Consider the following 21130-nt stretch of genomic DNA (forward strand, 5'->3'; position numbering starts at 1 on the left):
CTGATGAACTATGCTGATCAGTTTCCGGAATGAACTTGAAGGCCAAGGCACAGTGTAACCATTGAAAAAAGATTTTAATAATAATAAGGAGCAGTCTGTTTTTAATACATTACATTCAAGATAAATGATCTATCCCGTACAATACATCTTCATTCAAATGTTGGCGTTCCGAGCAAAATAGAGCTTTTAAATGATGGTCATCCAGTGCACAACATTAATAAAGAACACATAACAGTCAACACGTAACAAAGGTTCCCCACATTCAAATTGTACAGATCTCCAGTTCTACAGGGTTCTTAGAAGCACGTCTCTAAAAACAAAAGTAAAAAATATTGTTTAAAATACAGCGGTCCTCTCAGTCCTCGTTAGAAATCCTGGGCTTCTCTCTGTGTATTTACAGTCGAGTGGCAGACATGGAAAACCTCTGAAATAAACCCTTTCACAGTAGAAAGAAGGATCGTGAACGTATTTTACACATCTAATCAACAGTCTCAGGACGTTGGGTTTGAAATTGCACATGCGCGAGCGGGAGGAGGGATGTCTTGGAGGCTTTGGTACGTGTTATTATCCCTCGTGGTATGACTGAAGCGGTGAGGTGGCACTGGGGGAGTGAAGCATGAGGACCACCTTACTTCCCTAATGTGAACTGTCACTGAAACTTAAGGGTCTGTCGCCCTGAAGGATCGTACCGTGCCGAGGTCTTCAGGGTGCTGGGAAGACATTAGGTAAGTAAAATCACAGATGCAGGTCTTTCAAGACGCGGCATTCCGGATTAAAGTGAATATGCGAAAAGAAAAAGGTCCGAAATGGTCTCTATGGTCACGTTTTGGGGCAGCAACACGAATGGAAACCCAGAAACCCACCCAGACCACCAGCACCATCTCGTTACGCTCCATTTATGGAATCTGTAAAGAAAATCCAGGCTCCTGGTGCCTCTCCGCCCTTCCGCTTCCACCCACCGTCGGGAGAGCTGGAAGGAGGCCGCTCTGAAGGAAGCCGAGTGCCTCGGACTGCCACCTCCGCCCCTCTTGTGCAGGAAGGGGAGAGTCATTGGCGCAGACCAGGCAGCTGTGTCAAAGTGCAACTAGTATTTCTTGCGTTTGAGAACAGAATTGAAGGCATGTTGGGGCGGCATAAGAAGGTACCGGGAAGAAAAATGTCCGTGAAGTTGGTCTGTATACAAATACTATGAAAAGGTGGTTGTGTTGGCACAGTCTTTTGGTCGCTTATAGATGGTCTTGTTGTCTTCGTGGCTTAACGGAGTTCCTTACTTCTACTGCAAGGTGGTGTGATGTCTGGATTATAATATCGATTTTTCAAACTTCATGGTCTTTTTCTTGTGGCTAATGACTACAAAACTGTGCTCAGGTAAATGCCGTTTGCGGAATCACGGACAGGCGTCGAATACTTTTGTTTTCAGGAAGGGACCAAAAATATAGTGGCTTGTAAGAACTCTGAAAGCTGCAGGGATCCAAAACACCTGACAGCTATGGAGTGTGTGTGTGTGTGTGTGTGTGTGTGTGTGTGTGTGTGCGTGCTGGAGGTGTGTACAGCTTTAAACGTCAGTCACAGTGTGATCAAACATCACAAGCATGCAGACTACCCAAAGGTCTGAAACAACGGCATTCTGTGACAGGCAAAAGATGACCAAGATTGGATCAGGCAAGGACCAATCCTGCGGGCCAGTCCTCCATGTCCCCTGCCCCACCCCGGCCGAGACTGGGCGTCGGCTCTGGAGATGGTGCCCGGGGGAGGGGCAAGGCAAGGCAGGTGGAGGTTGTGTGTGAGTTTTTTTTTTTTGTTGTTGTTTTTTTTTGGGACAGAGGCATTGTGGTGATCTATCGCTCCTCGTCCCAGCCTCCTCTTCCTCGCTGGGATCACTTGTTCTCTATGAGGGTCTGCACCTTGTGCACCAGCTCCCGGGCCATCTGGAGGATCTGCTGCACATCGTGGCGCTCTGCCATCTCTGGCAGGGACGGAAATAAACACACATACACACACATTGCCGTGAGGGGGTGGGACTTAAGCACACATTCGTACTGAGCAGCCGAAGAATTGAGAATTCAAATTAAATAGAGGTGCAGACGGTTCTCACCGTTGAAGAACTTGATGATGTCGGTGAAGTCCATGTTGTTGTCTCTGATGATTTCCCTGTACACCTCAACCAGCGCCAGGGCAATGAAGAGCACAAAATGGCGAGAGGAGATGCGGGGAGCCACCCAGACCACCTCCCACACCGCAAACACGTCTTCATACAGCAGCTCTGGTACGGGCAACAATGCCAAGTTAATGCCACTGTTCATGACTTTCATTCGTGGAAATGAATTATGAATCAGTAAAGAAAAATCACAGCTGAGAGACCATGAATTCTACTTCTGCTTGTGTTCAATAAAATTAAGTGATTGTCATTGTGATACACATTGTGATAGTTGAGGTTTGCATCTACATTATTTCGGCTGATTTGCTACAAAATCTTCCCCAGACACGTTTCCATTAGTCCAATTTAGTCCCATTTGTTTATTATTTTCACTTTATTGATATTTTCAACATTTATTTAATGGCTTTATTACAGGCTATAAACAGTATTTTGATAAGATATCGGTGCCTTGTTTGCACATTTCCCTCTGCAGAATTCAGATTACGTTGATAAAGTACCATGTAAGTCATAGTGAAATCTAAAGGCTCTAAAGACCATTTCCAGAATACACGAGAACATGGTGCATTTCTCTTTAAATCGTTTCTCTTGACCTTTGATGTAATATTGAATCTGAAGTTTTTGCGAATGATTTTCATATTTTTCATATAAGGCGTATGGTGCCTCACCTCTTTTGAAGTCCAGCAGGAACCACCGGTAGCAGAAGTAGAAGTGAGTGTAATCGCCATTCTGGTGCATCAGCTCAAAGAGTTCCGAGTCGAGGATCTAAACGGGAAATACATTTCCAGGCATGACTATACGATATTCCAGATGGCTGCCAGTGTGCAGCAGTCTGTTTTACGTGTTAGTCTTTGCAAAATCTTTTAGTTAACTGTGTTTTTTTTCTTTCACAGTATATTGACAGTATAAACTGTATAATTACTGCTCCGTGACAGTAATGTTCCTACCGCAGCTAATCCTGGCTTTGTGGTGTGACGAGTCCTTAGTGACACTGACATACAGATCCATTTAAATGGATAAAAGAGAGGGGACAAAACAGTCACCTGAATCAAGGACCTCATGTTGGCAAAGTGTGTGTCCATCGCTCCACCGTTAGGGAAGTTCAGACTCATCCTCTTCATCAGCTGGGTGAAACAGCTGTAGGCCAAGCCCTCTGGAGGAAAGAAAGGGATGTTTTTTAGGCTGGAGGGGACACAAGGACCCAGTCTTCTCCAAGGAAACAGCGCCAATGTTTCACCAAACACGAAAAGGAGCACAGAAACACACTCCCGTCTTCTCCAGAAGCAGCCTTCCTAACGTATACTACCAGGTTTTGAATCACCTATTCAATTAACGTCTTTTAAGCTGTAATTAAGCTACACATGACTGATGGCATCTACTGGTATCAGCTGATATTCACCTTGACCTTAGGTCACATTTACAGCCCTGGTCAGGGTTTGTGTTTATTTCTGTAGTGGCAGTTTGGCGCAGTTTGAACCTTGAGAGGCACGTTTCATCTGTTTCTGAAAACGATCCAGCAGGGGGCACTGGAGATCACAGTGCGGGGGGAACGATTAACCACAACGTCGTCCTTAAACGTTGAAATTCTGTTGAGATGATTAATGGTTGATCAACGGCAAGGTTTGGAGTGATCAGCCTCACCATCGTCCAAGATGACAAGGAGGGGTGCCAGCAGGTCGCACATGCCCTGAACGTAACCCATCTCCAGGTGCTCCCACACGTAACTGTAAATGCAGAGGCCGCAGGCAGGTTAACAAGGCAGTGCAGCGGCTCTGTCGCTGTGTCGCTGTGACGCTTGCCTGCACATGATGTTGCGCAGCTTCTCCAGGTTGCTGGTGGTGAAGTAGTAATAGTTGCGATCACAGCGCTGGACGTCCTTGTCGATCCGGTGCAAGTTCAGCGCCACGGTGTCCAGCAGCTCGATCTGCGCGGCATAATTCATGTCAGATGAGCTGCAACGTACCTGAGTTGAACAGGTGTGATGCGAGGAACTTTTTTTTACGGAAACGCGTACGGTGTAGGAGGAGAGAGAGGGTCGGGCGCCCTCGCTGCTGGTGGCCAGACTGTCCAGCTGACTGCACAGCTTGTCCTCGCACAGCGAGTCCTGCCACCCCTGACCCCCCTGCACGCCACGGGGCCGCGGCTCCTCGCCAGTCTCGTCCTCCATGCTCTGGCCGTCGTCGATGCTGGACAGGATCTGTGAGTGGGCAGAGGCTACAGAGTAGTTACGGGACGAGGGCAGGCCCGAGTCCGGGGAGTCGAACTCCACCAGCGGCCTCTCGTCCGGGGCCAGGGCGGCGGGGGGCACTACGGTGGTCAGGATTGGCGTGTTGTCACTCCCTCCTGGAGTGTCCTGCCCTCCGGCATCTGGCTCATCCACTGACATAAACACCTGGGGGGGGGGGCGGTTATAGTAAAATACGCGGGTTTGAATGAGAAACTGCAGCATGGCGTGAGGTGGGATTGCGTGGGGCGGGTGACGGCGCCGCGCCCTTCTCACCTCGTTGCTGAGGGTGGAGTCTCTGTGAATGAGCCGCAGGACGTGGCTGTCGATGCTACTTCCTGAGGACAGTTTGGCAAAAATGGCCGACTGCATCTCCTTCTCCCTCTGCTTCACGATGACTTCGCAGGCCTTCCACTCCTGCATCACCTGCTGGTACCTGGCAGCGATCTTCTCGTCGATCTGGGGGGGGACAGCGCCTGCGTCATCTCCACCCCTTGCGGTGTGAGCGCGAACCGCGTTCGGTTAACGTTTACCTGTGTCATCTCCTTCTTCCCCATACCAAACTTGTAGTGGCCCAGCAGAAAAGGCCACACCTCCTTCCGTATCTCGTGCTCCACCCCTCCGTAGTACACCAGCCGCAGCAGCTCCAGCTCCTTGTAGTTCTGCGCAGGGCGAGAGGAGAAAGTGCTGAGTGCTGCGGTGACCTGCTGCGGTGTCCTGCCACCGACCTGGACCCCCCTCGCACCTTGCAGTCCTTCTGGTACTTGCTCCACACGTCTTTGCTCAGACCCCCGGACGCCTCGCAGGGTCTGTCGGGGGGGACGATGTTGTGGTTGACTAGCGCCGAGAGGTGCGTCCTTACGGTGGACAGGTGACGACAATACGCCAGCCCTGGGGACAGGAGGAGCGGTGTAAACAAGACCAGCACTCGAGACCACGCCACACGATGATATTCATAATAAACACATTACATTACTTGTGCATTATAAGTGCGTGTATTTATGCGTGAAAAACATACAGCCGTAAAAAGCTCTGGAGACGATTTGCCTCTTCATGTTCTGGCACAGCATCTTCAGAGGGATTCTAGACACAGAACAACGAAGAACAGCAACAGAAAGCAGTGTGAGTCTTGCTGGATCAGGCCTGAGACCCTAACATGTGTGTTCAGACATCAAAGGACGATTCATTCATTCATTTATTCGTTCGTTCGTTCATTCACACTCCTCCTCACCGCTCGTGCATGCAGGTGCAGCCGGCGGGAAGCTCGAAGGAGGCGTTGCTCCCCCCGATGGAGCAGGACAGGCAAGATGACACGTGACTGGTGCTCTCTCCCTGCTGCCATGACAACGGGCTGGATCCTAAACCCTGCATTTCCATCATGTCCCCGTGGTCTGAAGTGAGACAGAGAAAGAAGGGACTTGGTGAACGAACAGACTCGGGTTCGGAAGGAATCCCAGCGAGCTGCTTTTCTGCTGTTCTGACCACACCACATGAGAGGATTTAAATGATCTGCTGAGCACAATGTTAACACAACTCCAGTAAAAAAGCATTTAGGCCTCTCAGCTCAACCATGACATCAATTAAGGTACTGTACAGATGAATAGAGGACTGTTTGAAACATTTTTATGAATTGTTTTTATCCTTTTTTTTTGTGCTAGCAGTGAAACAGGTTTCTTTTAAACCGCAAAAAAAACAAGCTTAAAAGGAAATGGGGTTAATAGGTTTATAAGACGCATGCCATTTCAATTCGAATTCAACGAAAGATGCACTGGTAATGCGGACATGCCATGCTGTTAGACCTGTAATGACTGTGGAAAGAGCCACAAAGAAGCACCGACAGCTGGGAGAGGAGAGAGGGGACACGAGGTGACAGCTCAGTTCATGCTGGATGCAAAAGACCACAACATGACAGATTAAAAAAAGGAAATAAAAAAGGGGAGAAAAAAATTACAGCAAAATGTAGGAATATTCCTGTAATCCAAAATAATTGGTAAAATAATACATTTACATTAAAAACAAATGCTCTTCACCTTAATTCTTCCGGTTGGAGCTGATGACCTGTTATAAATAATAGTTTTCCTTTAATAGTCATAAAAAAATAAAAAAAGAAGGTGGTATGTGGTGACATTTTTTTTGGTTGCATTTATGTAAATTTATTTCTTTTTTGCTATTGGTACTTTGGCTTGACTAATGTCAAATGAGCAACGCATTTCACAGAATGATCCATGTCTCTACTACGCCAGAACCCCACAGGACCTAACAGTCATAATGAAAGGTGGCTGGAGTTACTGAAGAATTACAGTGAACAGCATTGCAGAAAGAACACAGAAGGGAAACTCAACCAAACCGGGGAAACAGATATCTGACAAATAAGCAAAGAGCACATTCCCTCAGAAAATAATAATAAAAGAATATAGGTGCAAATTTCACATGCAATGTAGTCAAGCATGTTGCAGTGAAATAAAATGACGTGGAATTCGTAAAAAAAAAAAAAAAAAAAAAAAAGTTTCCAATAGACTAAATCAAAAGAGTGCAAAGGAAAAAGAAAAACCAGAGCATTCCTTCAGCACCAGAGCCCAATCCCAACAGTGCAGAGAGAGGTGAGGAGAACCAGAACCCCACTGCTCTTTTTTCGGACTGTCTATTCCTTAACTAAAACATTTTTTTAAATGCTTTGCACACTCAAATGTGTATAAGATAAATCAGTCTAGATATATTTTTTATCATAACACCCACAGGAGTGAACTGTGACGTGCCCACTAGCAAGGTTGCGTTCAGATGTGGATGACAGTCTACAATAATTAATATCCCTTTTATTCATGTTCATGTTAATTTTGCTAAATAAAAACTGAAATATTAACCTGCCAGAGTGAAAACAAACAAATAGTGCATGTCAAAAATGTATTTTATATGTATTCTTCATACACTAATTTTCATGTATGGTCACAGAATACATTTGTGGCAATGAATTCAGTATTCAGCTAATATAACAGATCCCCCCCCATCCCCCCACAATTCCGATTCATAAATACATTCATTTTCTTGGATTAATAACTTGTTGATTTTCTTTATTCATTTAATTTAACAGCGAAATAACAGCATGTTTAATCATGTGGTAATGTTACTCACAGGCCTGCCGAATACTTGTAATTACCAACCCCTCTTTTTGAGGGGTGTCCGGATGGTTTTTAGAGTTGTGTTGAGGTGATTGTTTTGAGGTGACTAAACATAGGCTTCCTACATGCCTGATCGCACTACTCGATTTTTTACACAAAAATGCCGTTCTGGCCTTTATAGCAACACGTAAAAAACATGTTTTGTAAGTGTCCTTTACATACAGTATAATAACTTGTATAATATGAATTTGAATTGAACTGAATTTAAATATATATTTCCCACATATATTATTTCAGGTGGTATATCATTCAAGTTGTATTGTATTTAGGTATATACCCCATAGTTTAGGGGGCCTGGAGGGCCCAGTGAATTCAACTTCCCTGTTAGTAGCACAATCTTTTCACCAGCAGAGGGCAGCAGTTTGGTTACGATGGTGAGTGAAGCAGAGAACGGCGCTCAGTCCGGCGCTTTGTCATGATGTTAGACCGTGTGGCACTGTGGATGACTGGTACAAAGTGTGATGATTGGGTGGGGTGGGGGCTGCTGTGGGGACAGAGAGCTGGAAAGTGTGACGATAGGCAGGAAGTGACTCATGGGATATGGATGTGAGAGGTAATGCTGGTGTTGAGCCCATCCAAAACCACCTTAATCTACCAGTCTGCAAATTTAACTTAAGATGGCACCGGAAAGAGTTCATTAATAAAAATGTAAAGGTCAAGCTGGCAGACGGTGACACAGGGAAGCCCCTGAGCGGTGAAACAAACGCACCACACACACAGGCCTGTCGCTTGACCTAACCTTTTTTTCCTGGTGCAGACGTCACCATGGAGACGTGCACCCAGGCCCAGTCGGGAACACGTGCATTTCGCTTGATGGTGACACCGACAAAAGCCACTAATGAGCCACGAGCACCGCTACAGTGAGGTCTGACTAACCCTCTGTCACCTTCTCCCACCTACACCAGTGGGCCTGCACTGTTGAGCTGGGAGCCCTGGGGTCCAGGAGAGAAGTGGAGGGATGGAGGGAGGGCGGGTAGGAGAGGGGAAGGGTTGCTGGTGATAAAAACCTTTCATGACATTAGGGTCTGTGAGGTTCCGCGAGCAGATCATTGAGATCATTGCGTGAAGTCTATCTTCCTCCTCCTCATCGTCGTCCAGCGAGGGCGCACAACTGCCCGTGGTGTGGTGGTAGTTAATAGTGACTGCTCGGGCAATAAGAGAACACAGTTTATAAACCTCCACAGTAAACCACTGCACACTCACACACACACACACACACACACACACACACACACACACAATGGGCCACTGATTTTCTAAAGCCTTTTACATCATGTGTAGATCCAACCCATAAGCCTCCTCAACACCTGCTAAATTATGATCCTCATGGGAATGCAGCACTGCACTCTGACAGAAAGAAAGCGGCAACAGTTGCTGAGCTTCTGAGACAGGGAGGACCAGGGATGGGCGGGGCCATGGCAGATGGCGGTCACTCACTGTATTCGTGGTGGTGTCCAGGGTAAACGATCCGGAACACGTAGTCGGCAGCGACCTGCTCCTCCCCTTCACCATCGGGGTCCATTATCCTTACGGTGCTGTTCCTCTTCCTCAGCTTCGGGAAGACTTTACCCTGCAGCAAGGGCACACAGGCACAGCCATGAGGAGCCAGGGGGACATGGGGGAGTCCAGAAGATGGAGGTCTGCCAAACCAGAGATAATTAAGCCATCGAGATGGCTGTTGTGGACTCTGGACTACTATTCTAAAGATGTCTAAACTGATCCTAGACTGAACCACAGATATGAGACATGGGAAAGCTATACTGAATGTATATTGGTGCTACTTTCAGAAGGACACACAGAGACTATGACGGTGGCCATTTCAAAGAATCTAATCCTGAAACAGATTCTCGCGTCTGCCCTGCTCACCATTTTCATCATCATGAGATGATCAGGTCCCCCCAAAAAAGCAGGTCCCCATTGTCTAGTTGAGAGTTGAGAGTCATCATAGCATCTTCCTGTTCTCTGCTTTGATCATGAAACATTTTACTTTGCTCACTACATAACCTCACATGTGTAAAGTACCCGTTCCACATGTGTGATTACCTGTAAAGGTGTAAATGTAAAAGAATACTCGCACATGCCTTATGCTTGGTGAGAGAATTTGATGAGCATGGAGAACCAGAATTTATGTGGATCAGATTGACGGATGTATCACCAATAACCAGCATCCACAAATTAAGTAAACAGTTAAAGCGCCATGGATTGCATCAGAAAATCCAGTTGTTTTCCAGCTGTGAATGAGAACCAGCAGGACGGATCGAAGCAAACTGGCCCTCACCTTGCCCCTCTGTGACCAGAGCGGAGGCTCCAGCTGACCTCTGGGCAGGAGGCCGCTCTCCAGGCAGGACAGGAAGGCTAGCAGGTGACCTCCGGGCGGGAAGTGCAGGGGCGGCCGCTGGATGCCGTCCTGACTCACCAGCACCAGAGTTCCACCGCAGTCGGCTGCGAGAGGGCAGAGGGCGGCGATTCAGTACAAAGCCACAATTTCCATGCCTTACTTACTGTAAGGAATTCGCAGTAGAGTATAAATATATATTTTTTAAGTTTTTGCTGTAATCGCACTGCGATAAAACATACTGAAAACTCTGGGTTGCAATTCCGTAACTACACGTTATTCCTGGAGTAACTATGGAGACTGACGGCACTGGGTTCCAGTTGTGTTTGAAGTGATCTGTGAACTGATCTGACCTCTTGGGCCACCACGGGCGAACAGCAGATATGTAATGACTGTTGTGAGGAAATTAGTGGTTAAATCACAGTCACTGACTGATCCTGCTCTTCCTCCCCTCCCCTGCCGCATGGCACTTGATAAATCTTCAGCCCGGGAACGGGGAGGAGTATTGAAGAATGAAACTCTATCTTTAGGCTCTATTCATTCCCATCGCTGAACAAAGTGAAAAATCGTTAAGGTCTGAGCCGACTGAGCGAGCCGGTGTGTGCAGTGCGAGCGAGAAGGAAGCGTGGATGGAAGGGGAGGGGTGTGTGTGTGCGAACGGGGGGTGAACTCACGCCGCTGGTGACAGTGAATGCACACGATCTGTCGTAAAGGCACAGTCAAAGCGTAGTCCCAGTATATACTGTGAAGAAGCAGAGAAGAGAGGCGGACGGGGTCGTGAGAAAGGGAGTAAGGGACAGCGAGGGGACCGCAGGGCCAGACAGGGCCACCTCACCTCTTCTCCAGGTCACAGTCTCCGAGCGTGCCGTTGATCAGCTGGTTGGGCGTCCATTTCAGCGTGAGGTTCTCTGCTGCCTGGTGTAAGGACAGGTACCCCCGTAGAACCTCCATGTCTTTCTTCTACCGGCAGGAAGAGCCAACACACAATTATTATTAGAAAAAATCAAATTTATATGAAAAATATTTGTTTATCATGTATCAGATGTTACAGGACAAAAGAGAAACATTTGCTATAAAGGTGATATAATTAAATGTATATCTGAAAAACATGTTCAAATCAGGCTGCCTATTTCATTAATCAAAAAATAATGAACTGATGTGACAATCATTTTAAAATAATTTGTTGCATGGTTAGAGATGACCACACACTTATATTTTTAATTGCATAATTTAAACTAATGAAAATTCACATTTGTTGAAAGGCTGTATTCTTATTTTTCCATAATAACATACGCCATGGAAACATTTTCAAACTGCACCGGATGTGAGAGAGCGAGGGATAGAAGGTGAACAATGCATAAAGAAAGAAAAAAAGCTTCCAACTTTCGCACAGAAATCCAATTAGAGTTAAATCTCCCCTCTCCCAGCTGGGCTTTGGGTCATTACACTATCGATCTACACAACAGCGTGCCAGAGTCAGCATGCCCCGTGTGCACACCCATCACCAGCCAGAGGGGGCGGGGATGGAGTAGTCCTCTCATTTTCACACCTGCACCCAGCCTAATGCTGCTCATTCATAACAAATGACATTTCACCATAACTCTGCCTCCGCTGCGCCTGGGGCTGCGCTGTATAAACCGATTTCCGGACCGGCGTTTGATGCAGGGCCGTCGATTGAAAAGCGACTCGGAGGCAGATCGATCGGTGGCTCCCCGAGTTTCCCGCGACCTTTAACCCTCAGAGTGGGTCAGGAGATCAGATCGACGGAGCTGTGATCGGTTTGTGGCCCCATCAAACACACCGACCCCGAGGTGGAAAATAAAAATAACGTACGTAATAAACAGCATGTTATTGCAGTACTATATGCAGTGGCCTCTGTAGTGAATTCACTGGCTGAAGACCTGAGTGGGTGTCTATGACTCACACACACTCACCGGTTGGACCAGCACGTTGTTTTTGCCGTAAAGGAGGTGGACGCGTGAGTTCTGGTGCAGAGACTCGACGTACTCCCGCGCCGACGCTGCAAACTTGTCCTCGGACATGCTGCCGCTGGACTGCCTCTTCCGAATCTAAGCAGACGAACGGCAACAGGGCGAGGGTTAGAACGTTTTTACTGATACGTACTCCCGTTTCTGCATGAGCACGACTCCATCATCACTAATCAACTTACAAATATGTCACTTTCAAGAAACTGAGTGCAAGTGTGACGATATTCACAATAAATCCGAAGTGGCGCCTCTGTGACATCACAGACAACAGACTCACATGACGATTACTAGATATCAGTAGACACTACTCACTCCAAGAGCAGGCCTGCGGCCAGGGGAAGACTCCTGTCCTCTGTGAGCCCCATGCATGCGGTGCCGCTGGACAAGCTCGTTGGCTGAAGGGTCCGTCCAAAAATGATCGGATGTCTTCAGTTTTGTATACTCCAGGGCACAAGGTCCGACTGAGCGTTGAGGGGAAATATAATAAATATAATATAACTACAGCACATTAAAATACTTTTATTTTAAATATAAAATATATTTTTTTGAAATGCATACGAAAAATTTGTCAATAGCTTTTGGCAAAAATCTGCGTCAACATAAATAAAATGAATATCAATTATTATTGACTGCCATGGAATTGGAAAGTATTTAAAGTTCATGGTTATGCACAGTTAACATTTGGCTGCTCGAGGCAATTTTCATAAGCCATATTGATAAAATGTTATCGACAAGCCTTTCGGTTTATGGACTCACCCAGGAGGGCGGCAAGGATCGGACCGAACACCGGGTCGTGCATTAGCGCCTCCTTTTCATAGTACTTACTGAAAAAATAGAGCAGAGAGCAATAACGTCAGCGAATGGCACACACAGCAGCATAAACACGAAAAGGCCACACAATTAGGCCAAACACAGGGGAACGGCGTCTCAGTCACATTACACATGAAAGACCGTTTCAGCTTTTATCTCCGCAATTACGGGGAACTAAGTGCCTCTACAGTCTGAGTAATATCGAATCTCTGAAGATAAAACATTAAGTACAAAGGGACACAACTGCACACAGTGGTAGTGGTTTTGTTTTTTGCTTGTTTGTCTGAAGAATTTATGGGAATGGGGACTGTTGTAGTTCTGACCCACCTGCAGTTGTCGACTACGTACTGCACAATCTTGTCCAGGACCTTCTCGAAAAGGGCCGTGCGGACCCAGATGTGCTTAATGGCCTGAGCTGAGAGGGGCTGGGGGGCTCGGCCGGCTGAGGAGCCCTGCCTCCTGAGCGGCTCCTGCACTGTGCTCTGTGTTCTCCTGCACACACGTTATACATCTGCATCACATTTTTATATTAATCATATATATATATATACACATATACACACACACACCATACAACAGGGCAAACCCAATAACAAGCAAACATACAGAAAATACAGGGTGGGCCATTTATATGGATACACCTTAATAAAATGGGAATGGTTGGTGATATTAACATCCTGTTTGTGGCACATTAGTATATGTGAGGGGGCAAACTTTTCAAGATGGGTGGTGACCATAGTGGCCATTTTTAAGTCGGACATCTTGGATCCAACTTTTGTTTTTTCAATAGGAAGAGGGTCATGTGACATAGCATTTATTGGTAATTTCACAAGAAAAACAATGGTGTGCTTGGTTTTAACATAACATTATTCTTTCATGAGTTATTTACAAGTTTCTGACCACTTATGAAATGTGTTCAATGTGCTGCCCATTGTGTTGGATTGTTAAGGTGTATACATATAAATGGCCCACCCTGTAAATAAAAAGTCATCAGGAATAAGACCTCGAATGTTCAGCTCTTCACCATAAGGGGGCAGCGTGCATCACTGGCATCACAACAATTCAGCACGAACTGGTGCCAGTCTGATCAATACAGCTAATGCATGTAAACGTCCATAATCGCTAAAGCCTTAGAAAATATGGAAAAATATTTTCAGTAAAAAACAAAATTGCAACCACAGTTCATGAGTTTGATCTAAAAAAAAAAAAAAACATTGCATGCTGAGAGCACTCACTTCTTCCAGACTACCTGCACAGAGCAGTGCACTTCTTTAATAACGAGTGATCACGGTCCCCAACGACATGGCTGAGGATTTTCAATGAAAATTAATATTACGTAGGGTGCTGGTGTCTCTTAATCACTCACCTTGGTTCTCTTAATAAAAATGACACCATCCTAAATCAGACACAAAATGAATCTGCAGAGCAGCACTTCATTTATCATATGCCGCCAGATCCAGTAGTTTTCCACGCCGCCGGCCCCATAGGGGAGGTGTGAGTAATCAAACACCTCGCAAGCCCTCGACCCCTAGACAATGGCGGCCCGGCGCAGTCACGAAGCACACTCTCACAACCACTTCAGCACCGGGAGCTATTGAGCCGGCGGAGATAGCCACGTCATGGCCAGAGAGCTCCAGCAGAAAGATGCAATCTTCCCGACACCACTGACGGACGGTCACCTTACGCCCGAACAGCATCAGGCAAGCGTCAGAGCATGAAGGAGGACTGGCTATGGAACAGACCCCTTGCCCATCCCCCCCAACACACACGTTTAATTTATAAATGTGCGAAATGATTGGCCGATAAAAAGCTCAATAAAGGGCTACAAAAGGTTTTTTTTTTTTTTCTTGAGAATTTCCTGTGAAAGTATGCAGGTAAAGGCCATGTTTACTCGGTGCTGTACAGCACTGAGCCCATGGGGAATTTCAGGATTTACAGTAATAAGTCTGATTTAATAATGTGTGATTTCTGAGGTAGTATGATGGAGATAAGGAACTACACACAGAAGATACATTGGGAGGAGCCTTTTGGCATGATTGACAGCTCTTACACACCCTACTTCCTCATTCTGGACGATTTAAACGTCCCTTCCCCCCGTCAAATATGTTACATGGCCAGATGTAGCGCAGCGTCCATCTCCTCCCTTTCTCCTCCGGTTCCCTCCATGTCGGCGAGCATCTCTGCCGAGACCACGCCCACTACCGAGACCAACCTGCAGAATGTCGGCACAAAATTTCTCTGGATGGTACAGCTGCTCCGTGTTCCTGATGCCTCTCTCTCATAACTTCCCTACCATGGTGGTCTAGCGTGGAACATCTCACGCGTCCACAGGACAGCGTCGTGTCTGGCACCGCACGCGCAGTGGTCGGAGTGAGACGGTCGATAGCATCCCCCTCGTCCACAACTCAGCCCCTCCGAAGCCCCGGGTCTCCCCCTCCGACTGTCATCTCCTCAGATTTACATTAGCATCGATCCCACAGCCGGCCAGCCAGCCTGCGCCTGTGTGTCACAGCCTGGGGGGGGGGGGGAGTTTACAGTAAACAAACAAGTAAATCCCCCCCCGAGCAGACGGTGACACTCACTGCTCGGGGTGTCTAGATGTTTCTGGCCACGGTTCTTCTTCTCATTCTTCTTAATTAACAGCACACTTCGGTGACAATGTCTGACCAACATCCAATTAGAGTATCTGCTTGGCTAATTTACTCATCACGGGAGGCCACACGTGTGTGAAAAGCAAAAAGTCCTCGACAAAGGGCCTGTGTCATCTGCTCTACTGGTCCAAAGGTGACAGAGACGTCCCTTCAGCTCACCACAACGCGCCCGAAACCCAACCGAAACTGCGCCGCTGCCTCGCGGGAGGAGAGGAGGATGGACGCAGCCTACTGTACTCCACAGCGGCGGTTCCATCATTAAGCCAGTGATGTAATTTGTAATGATCGTTCATTTAGGAGGAAAAACTGGCCCTTAACCACCAGGGGCTCCGGCGCTCAATAAGCGCAGAGCAGCTCATCGCTCTTCTGAGGCTGACACGATGATGTTGCCATAGCGATGGAAGTAACCAAGCAAAAACAGAGGGGGTCCCTAACAAAGCGATGGTGGTGGCGGCAGTGCCAAAGGGCGGGGAAGGGGGAGTATGCAGGACGGTGTCCAGCGTACAATGCGGTTTTTCCACTGTAAGTGGATTAGCCAAAGCTGTGGAGGTGGGTGGTGCGGCGCACCCAAGGGATGCCGGCTGCTTACCCCACCCTCTCCTCCTCTAGAAAAAGGCTCAGTGAGTGGAGGAGAAGCGGACATTTAGAAGCGCCGGCCATATGGAGCTGCTAATGGAGAATTAGTGCCGCCCCCCCCGGGACCCTCTGTGGTCCGAGACGCTCTTTACGGTCCTCAACAGAACAGGCAGAGCATGGTCACGACGAAGAAACCATGAACGTGAACACCCTCATCTGGCAGCAGCATCGTGATGCAATATTTATTAGCAAGCTAAGACTGCAAAATAAAAGGCTTCATCATATATGGTATGTGGTGCACACTTTAGGTGCGCTAGATATCCGAATAAAAAAAATTCTGTTAGTCAACCAGAGCCAATTTTAGCTGCCAAAGTAAAACTTAAAACCGGCCAACCTGGCAACCTGAACGTTTCTCGATTTTCCACATGCAACATGGTGCAAGTTATACATATATACATGTTATAATCACCTGATGGCCACTTTTAACATAGCCTATTAATGACATTAATTTCTAGCTTCCAGCCACTGTAGCTAGTGGACATCTGGTTTGAAATGGAATTAGACATTGACAGAAATAGCTAGCTGGTGTCTTTTTATGATAAATAGAATTCATTACAGGGTGTCAGGGTGCCAGTGACGTGCATTTGGGTCACCAGTGGCAGCTGAACAGTGACCATGATACAGCAAGCACACAGAAAGCCATGGTAGCTCTGGAGGTTTAGAAGAATGGGGAGTGGCCGTGGTGGGCTTGTGGTCTGACCTGCTGATCTCCGTCTGCTGCTGCAGCTGCTCCTGCACTTTTCGGCACACCTCCCCGGCCGTCTCGTGCACCTTTCCGATCTTGGTGAAAAGGGCGGCGATCTTGTCGCTGCGCAGGAACCCAGCTGCCCTCCTCTTCAGCATGTGGCCCAGGCACGCCTCCACCGTGCCTACGAAGAAAGAGAAGGAACTCAAACACAACTTGTCATTGCTGGGTCCTCGTGAATCTAGACAGCCACCGGTTTGATGCCACCAGCACCCTTCAGAATGGGCAAAACAAGGAAAAGAAAGTAATCGGTGCTGAACCTATCATTATTATAACCAACTGTTGCGCGAACATTAATTACAGCCTCGTTTTCCCCCCGCAGCAATCTCGGTTCCTCCCCCGGCCTATCCCTCGGCTGCCTCTAATGAACTTGGGTGATGGAGAAGAACCCGGACCTCTTGGAGCAATTGCCTCCAGTTGTGTTCTTTCTGCGGCTTTGAGGGGGCGCGCACACACGCGCTGGTTCTGTAAGTCTGGGGCTCGGCGTGCAATTACCATCTGCAACAGGATTTTAAATATTTCATCGGGACACGAGCGGGAAGACTACAGCCTCGATTTCAGAGGCACCACAGGTTCGCGTTTAATGGCAGAATTAGGACAGATATGGAGATGCCCATCAGTGCGCATGCTGGAGATCACAGTCAGCCCGCGCTAATAACCTTGCCCGCCCGTGGATTTACGGAGCCGACATCCGGCACAAGCCTTTCGCCAGGAGCGGGGTGATATTTACATTATTGAACGGAGACGCCCGTGTCTGAGATTTACATCAGTCACGACCAGCTGGCAAAACCCTCCTGTCTGGATGCTGCCTCCCGGCATGATGAATACAGCCAATATCTCACCAGAATTAAGGAGAGTCTGACAACATAATCGACAGTGTTTGAGAAAGCAATCTGAGTTTTATGGCGGTAATAGCGTTTTTATTGCTGGGCTTGCTCCAAGTGAGCGGATGCTAAAGCACACTCGGCCTCACACCGCGTCTTGAGAGCCTGGTTGCGAGAGGCGGCAATACTCCAGACGCACAGCATCTCAACGTACACAGAACAAGGCGCAATGAAAATCAATCATTTTGCGCATTGTATCTCTTCTCTTGTATGACACTATACACACACACACATAGTGATACAAGAGCAGGCCACTCCCAGTGGAAGCCTAATAACTGTCCTCTAACGGCACATATGCATACAAGTGACTCCTTGCTAGTTAGTTGTGACTGGGAGAGGAGGAAATGAAAAGTGAAAGTGAAGTGGTAGTGGGTTAAACACTCGCCTATGAACCAGAAGACCCGGGTTCAAATCCCACTTACTACCATTGTGTCCCTGAGCAAGACACTTAACCCTATGTTGCTCCAGGGGGGGGACTGTCCCTGTAACTACTGATTGTAAGTCGCTCTGGATAAGGGATTGTCATTGTGATACACAGCAGCACACAACGAAATGTGTCCTCTGCATTTAACCATCACCCATGGTGAGCAGTGGGCAGCCATGACAGGTGCCCGGTGAGCAGTGTGTAGGGACGGTGCTTTTGCTCAGTGTCACCTCAGTGGCACCTTCGGGATTCAAACCGGCAACCTTCTGATTACGGGGCCGCTTCCTTGACCGCTAGGCCACCCTAGGGCTGCCCCAAGCAAACTAGATAATGCATTACCTATTTCCTGTAATGTTAAAACTTACTCATCCTGTGCCATTAAAGAGAACCCTGACAGTTAAGACATTAGACCACTATCAGCTGAAACAGCATCTTCTGTATCGTATTGCATTCCGCCATAGCTGTTTATGTAGCTATTTAGTTTGGGTAGTGATGTCTAAGGATTCTACTTGTTGAAATTTACAAAGCAACTAAAGAGCAAGGCATCAAGCGGTTTCTACAGTGAGATAAACATGTCTTCTGGCTGGCTTTCATTTTTTAAGCAAAATAGGTCTTTGTTCAGTGGACCAGGTCATATCTAATGTAATGCTGTCTTGGAATACACTTGCTGTTCACAATGCATCATAAACTAACATGTCACGTAACTATGCATGATACTGGAGGTCTCCACTAGGGAGCAGACCCAAAAAAATTGTAATGGAAGACAGTCTTGCATACTCGCTTCTGTAAGTGGCATGTGTGGTCCCTGAAATCAAGGCTGGTAGAAAAATCCTCAATATCTCTGCTTCCTGTGAACTTGTTAGCATATTCACATGAGTGCACCTTGTATTCATGTTAATATTGCATTTTGTTATTAAACGACAGCCATAATGTATGCACATATACATTGAATATTCCAGGCCTTATATTCATTTAATTATTTAGTTTGCAAATTTCTAATTAAAAAAATTGTGGAAGGGGTCAATTGTAGCGTATTAACAGTCTGGATTCCCCATAAACCCATGCATACTTGCACATGTGCGATGGTTCGGTTGCATTTCATCTGCAGCATCCTGGTTTGGAATAAAGACAATACAGTACAAATGATTCTTAGGGCCCTTAAGAAGGCCAATTTGACAGCCAGAACAGACCTTACATAACCTCCTTTTATTTACAATATTTTACGGGCTGTTATATGGGTGTCAGGGGGTATTATTCCAGTTTGCTTTCTCACAAATAAAGTTAAAATGGAAAGAAAGCAAAAGCAATGGCTCTGCATGAAATAGCTGTGCCCTCGGCGTTAATATTTAGGAGGTGGCGCAGGCACTCCCTGCCAGTCGAACACGTGCGGGTGGCGAGGCTTTAGTGGAGGGTTTGTGTACAGATCTGATGAATCATCTAAGCGCCGGCTACACGCTCTCCCTCGGGAGCGAAACGCGTTAACAATTTTGCTTTGGGGCAAAAAAAAAAAGTCCAGGTCTGTGTGTGAGGCTAATAGGGCCAGGCGAGGGGGCAAATCACAGCGAATGATGAAGAAACCCACAGCCGGGGTGGCTTGTTGTGTGAGGAATGGGGGCCGTACGCGCTGGGGACGAGGCAGAACGCCCTCGTTTACGTGCGTGTTTACATAATCCCTCTGTGCCTGGTGGCTGCCTGCATGCATCCGCTCACACCCACACACTCATCCACTTGCCCTCGTTCGCTCACGAACTCGCTCCCTCTCGCTCCCTGTCTGTATAATGGATGGAGCACAGTCCATGAAGACAATGCAATGCTTGTAAGGGTTCATTTTCAGCGGTTCGACATATCTGCCAAGCCCGGGCGGGCACCGTAGGTTGCTTTTGATGGCTGGGGGAACCATATGCCTGCCCATGTCTGATATAGCTTCTCTAGCACATCCAAAGGTGCGCGTTCTGTTGTAAAAGCTGCTGCCGCGGTCAGAAGCTGTCAGGGTCTTCACTTCAACAACCCTGCTGATGGACTCTGGCGGTGAAGGAAGCCATCAAAAAACAAAATAAACCCAATTTCAATGCTCCAGGATGTATAAAAAAAAAGTGACAGGAGGATTGCTGGCTTGTTGCTATTTAGTGCCATTTCGGATGCACCACTAGTGCCTGAAAGAATTCTTCACAACAAGGATTCATCCATTTTTTTACTTGTCCAACCTCTAGTCATCCCCAAACTGGACAACTGTAACTCAATTCTGGCTGGTCTGCCTCCGTTCCCTCCACTGGCTTCCTGTAGCTGTCGCCGCAAAGCCAAAGAAAGGTCATCACCCTTCTACCTCAGCTCCCTCATCACTCCTCGCTCTGCACCTCGATCGCTCTGATCCTCCAGCTGGTTCCACCATCTCTCAACGCACTAGGAAAGCGTTCATCTAGACTCTTCGCTGTCTTGGCTCCTAGGCAACAGCCAGGTCACTAAAAATCTTCAGAAAAACTTCCCTTTTCAGGAAATACTGAAAAGGGGCTCTTACACACACACATATGTATATAAAAAGGTTTGGTTCTGAGTTATTAAACTAATGGTTTTTACAGATTCGGTCCTGGTGAACCAAACAGAGGATTTCAATTATGGACATTTTAAAGCACTTATGTAAGTCACTCTGGATAAGAGTGTCTGCCAAATGCTGTAAATGGAAAAAAAAATGATCACGTGCGGTATACAAGGCTCCAAAAGCCTTTTTCTGCAGTATGCAACCGAACATCTCCTAGAATCGACAGTGGCCAGCCAGTTCTGAAGCTAAAAACATAAAATGCACTCTCGTTGGCACAAACGTCGGGTTTGTTCATTCTGGTCGGACTGTAGAAACAATATGGAACACAATGGTGGCTCCGGAAAATACGATTTGACACCCTTGAAAACTACTGTTGCACGCTATATAGCACACTATTTAAATATTTTCCAACATCCGCCCTACATACTGGGCCTTAGTCGGAAGGCAGGCAGCATTAATTACAAAACGCATAATAATTGAATTCACTGTTGCTTCGAAAACATATCGGTTCGCTTCTGTGAACTAGTCCAGGATTACCAGACAGATGGGAACCCAATGTGGTAAAA

At 47.0% G+C, this 21130-nt stretch overlaps 1 protein-coding gene across 2 annotated transcripts in view; it reads right to left on the minus strand.

The window, feature by feature from the left end:
• Positions 1-55: 55 nt before the first annotated feature.
• Positions 56-21130, minus strand: part of sgsm2 (small G protein signaling modulator 2) — a 38277-nt gene continuing 17202 nt past the window's right edge. Inside the window, exons 3-24 of one of the 2 annotated variants that reach the window (XM_029001507.1) lie at positions 16676-16844; positions 13016-13180; positions 12635-12702; positions 12191-12339; positions 11825-11959; positions 10726-10850; positions 10565-10632; positions 9834-9997; positions 8993-9125; positions 8563-8697; positions 5611-5770; positions 5398-5462; positions 5125-5270; positions 4913-5041; positions 4656-4838; positions 4170-4547; positions 3955-4079; positions 3797-3879; positions 3199-3308; positions 2824-2920; positions 2096-2263; positions 56-1966 (exon numbers count right to left, since the gene is read on the minus strand). In XM_029001507.1, the coding sequence (XP_028857340.1) occupies positions 1878-1966; positions 2096-2263; positions 2824-2920; positions 3199-3308; positions 3797-3879; positions 3955-4079; positions 4170-4547; positions 4656-4838; positions 4913-5041; positions 5125-5270; positions 5398-5462; positions 5611-5770; positions 8563-8697; positions 8993-9125; positions 9834-9997; positions 10565-10632; positions 10726-10850; positions 11825-11959; positions 12191-12339; positions 12635-12702; positions 13016-13180; positions 16676-16844 (3044 nt within the window). In that variant the 3' untranslated portion in view covers positions 56-1877. The remainder of the gene's footprint in view (positions 1967-2095; positions 2264-2823; positions 2921-3198; positions 3309-3796; positions 3880-3954; positions 4080-4169; positions 4548-4655; positions 4839-4912; positions 5042-5124; positions 5271-5397; positions 5463-5610; positions 5771-8562; positions 8698-8992; positions 9126-9833; positions 9998-10564; positions 10633-10725; positions 10851-11824; positions 11960-12190; positions 12340-12634; positions 12703-13015; positions 13181-16675; positions 16845-21130) is intronic. The other variant, XM_029001508.1, reaches the window with a different exon arrangement.

The sequence above is a fragment of the Denticeps clupeoides genome, chromosome 13 (assembly GCF_900700375.1).
Source record: "Denticeps clupeoides chromosome 13, fDenClu1.1, whole genome shotgun sequence".
Taxonomy (NCBI): Eukaryota; Metazoa; Chordata; class Actinopteri; order Clupeiformes; family Denticipitidae; genus Denticeps; species Denticeps clupeoides.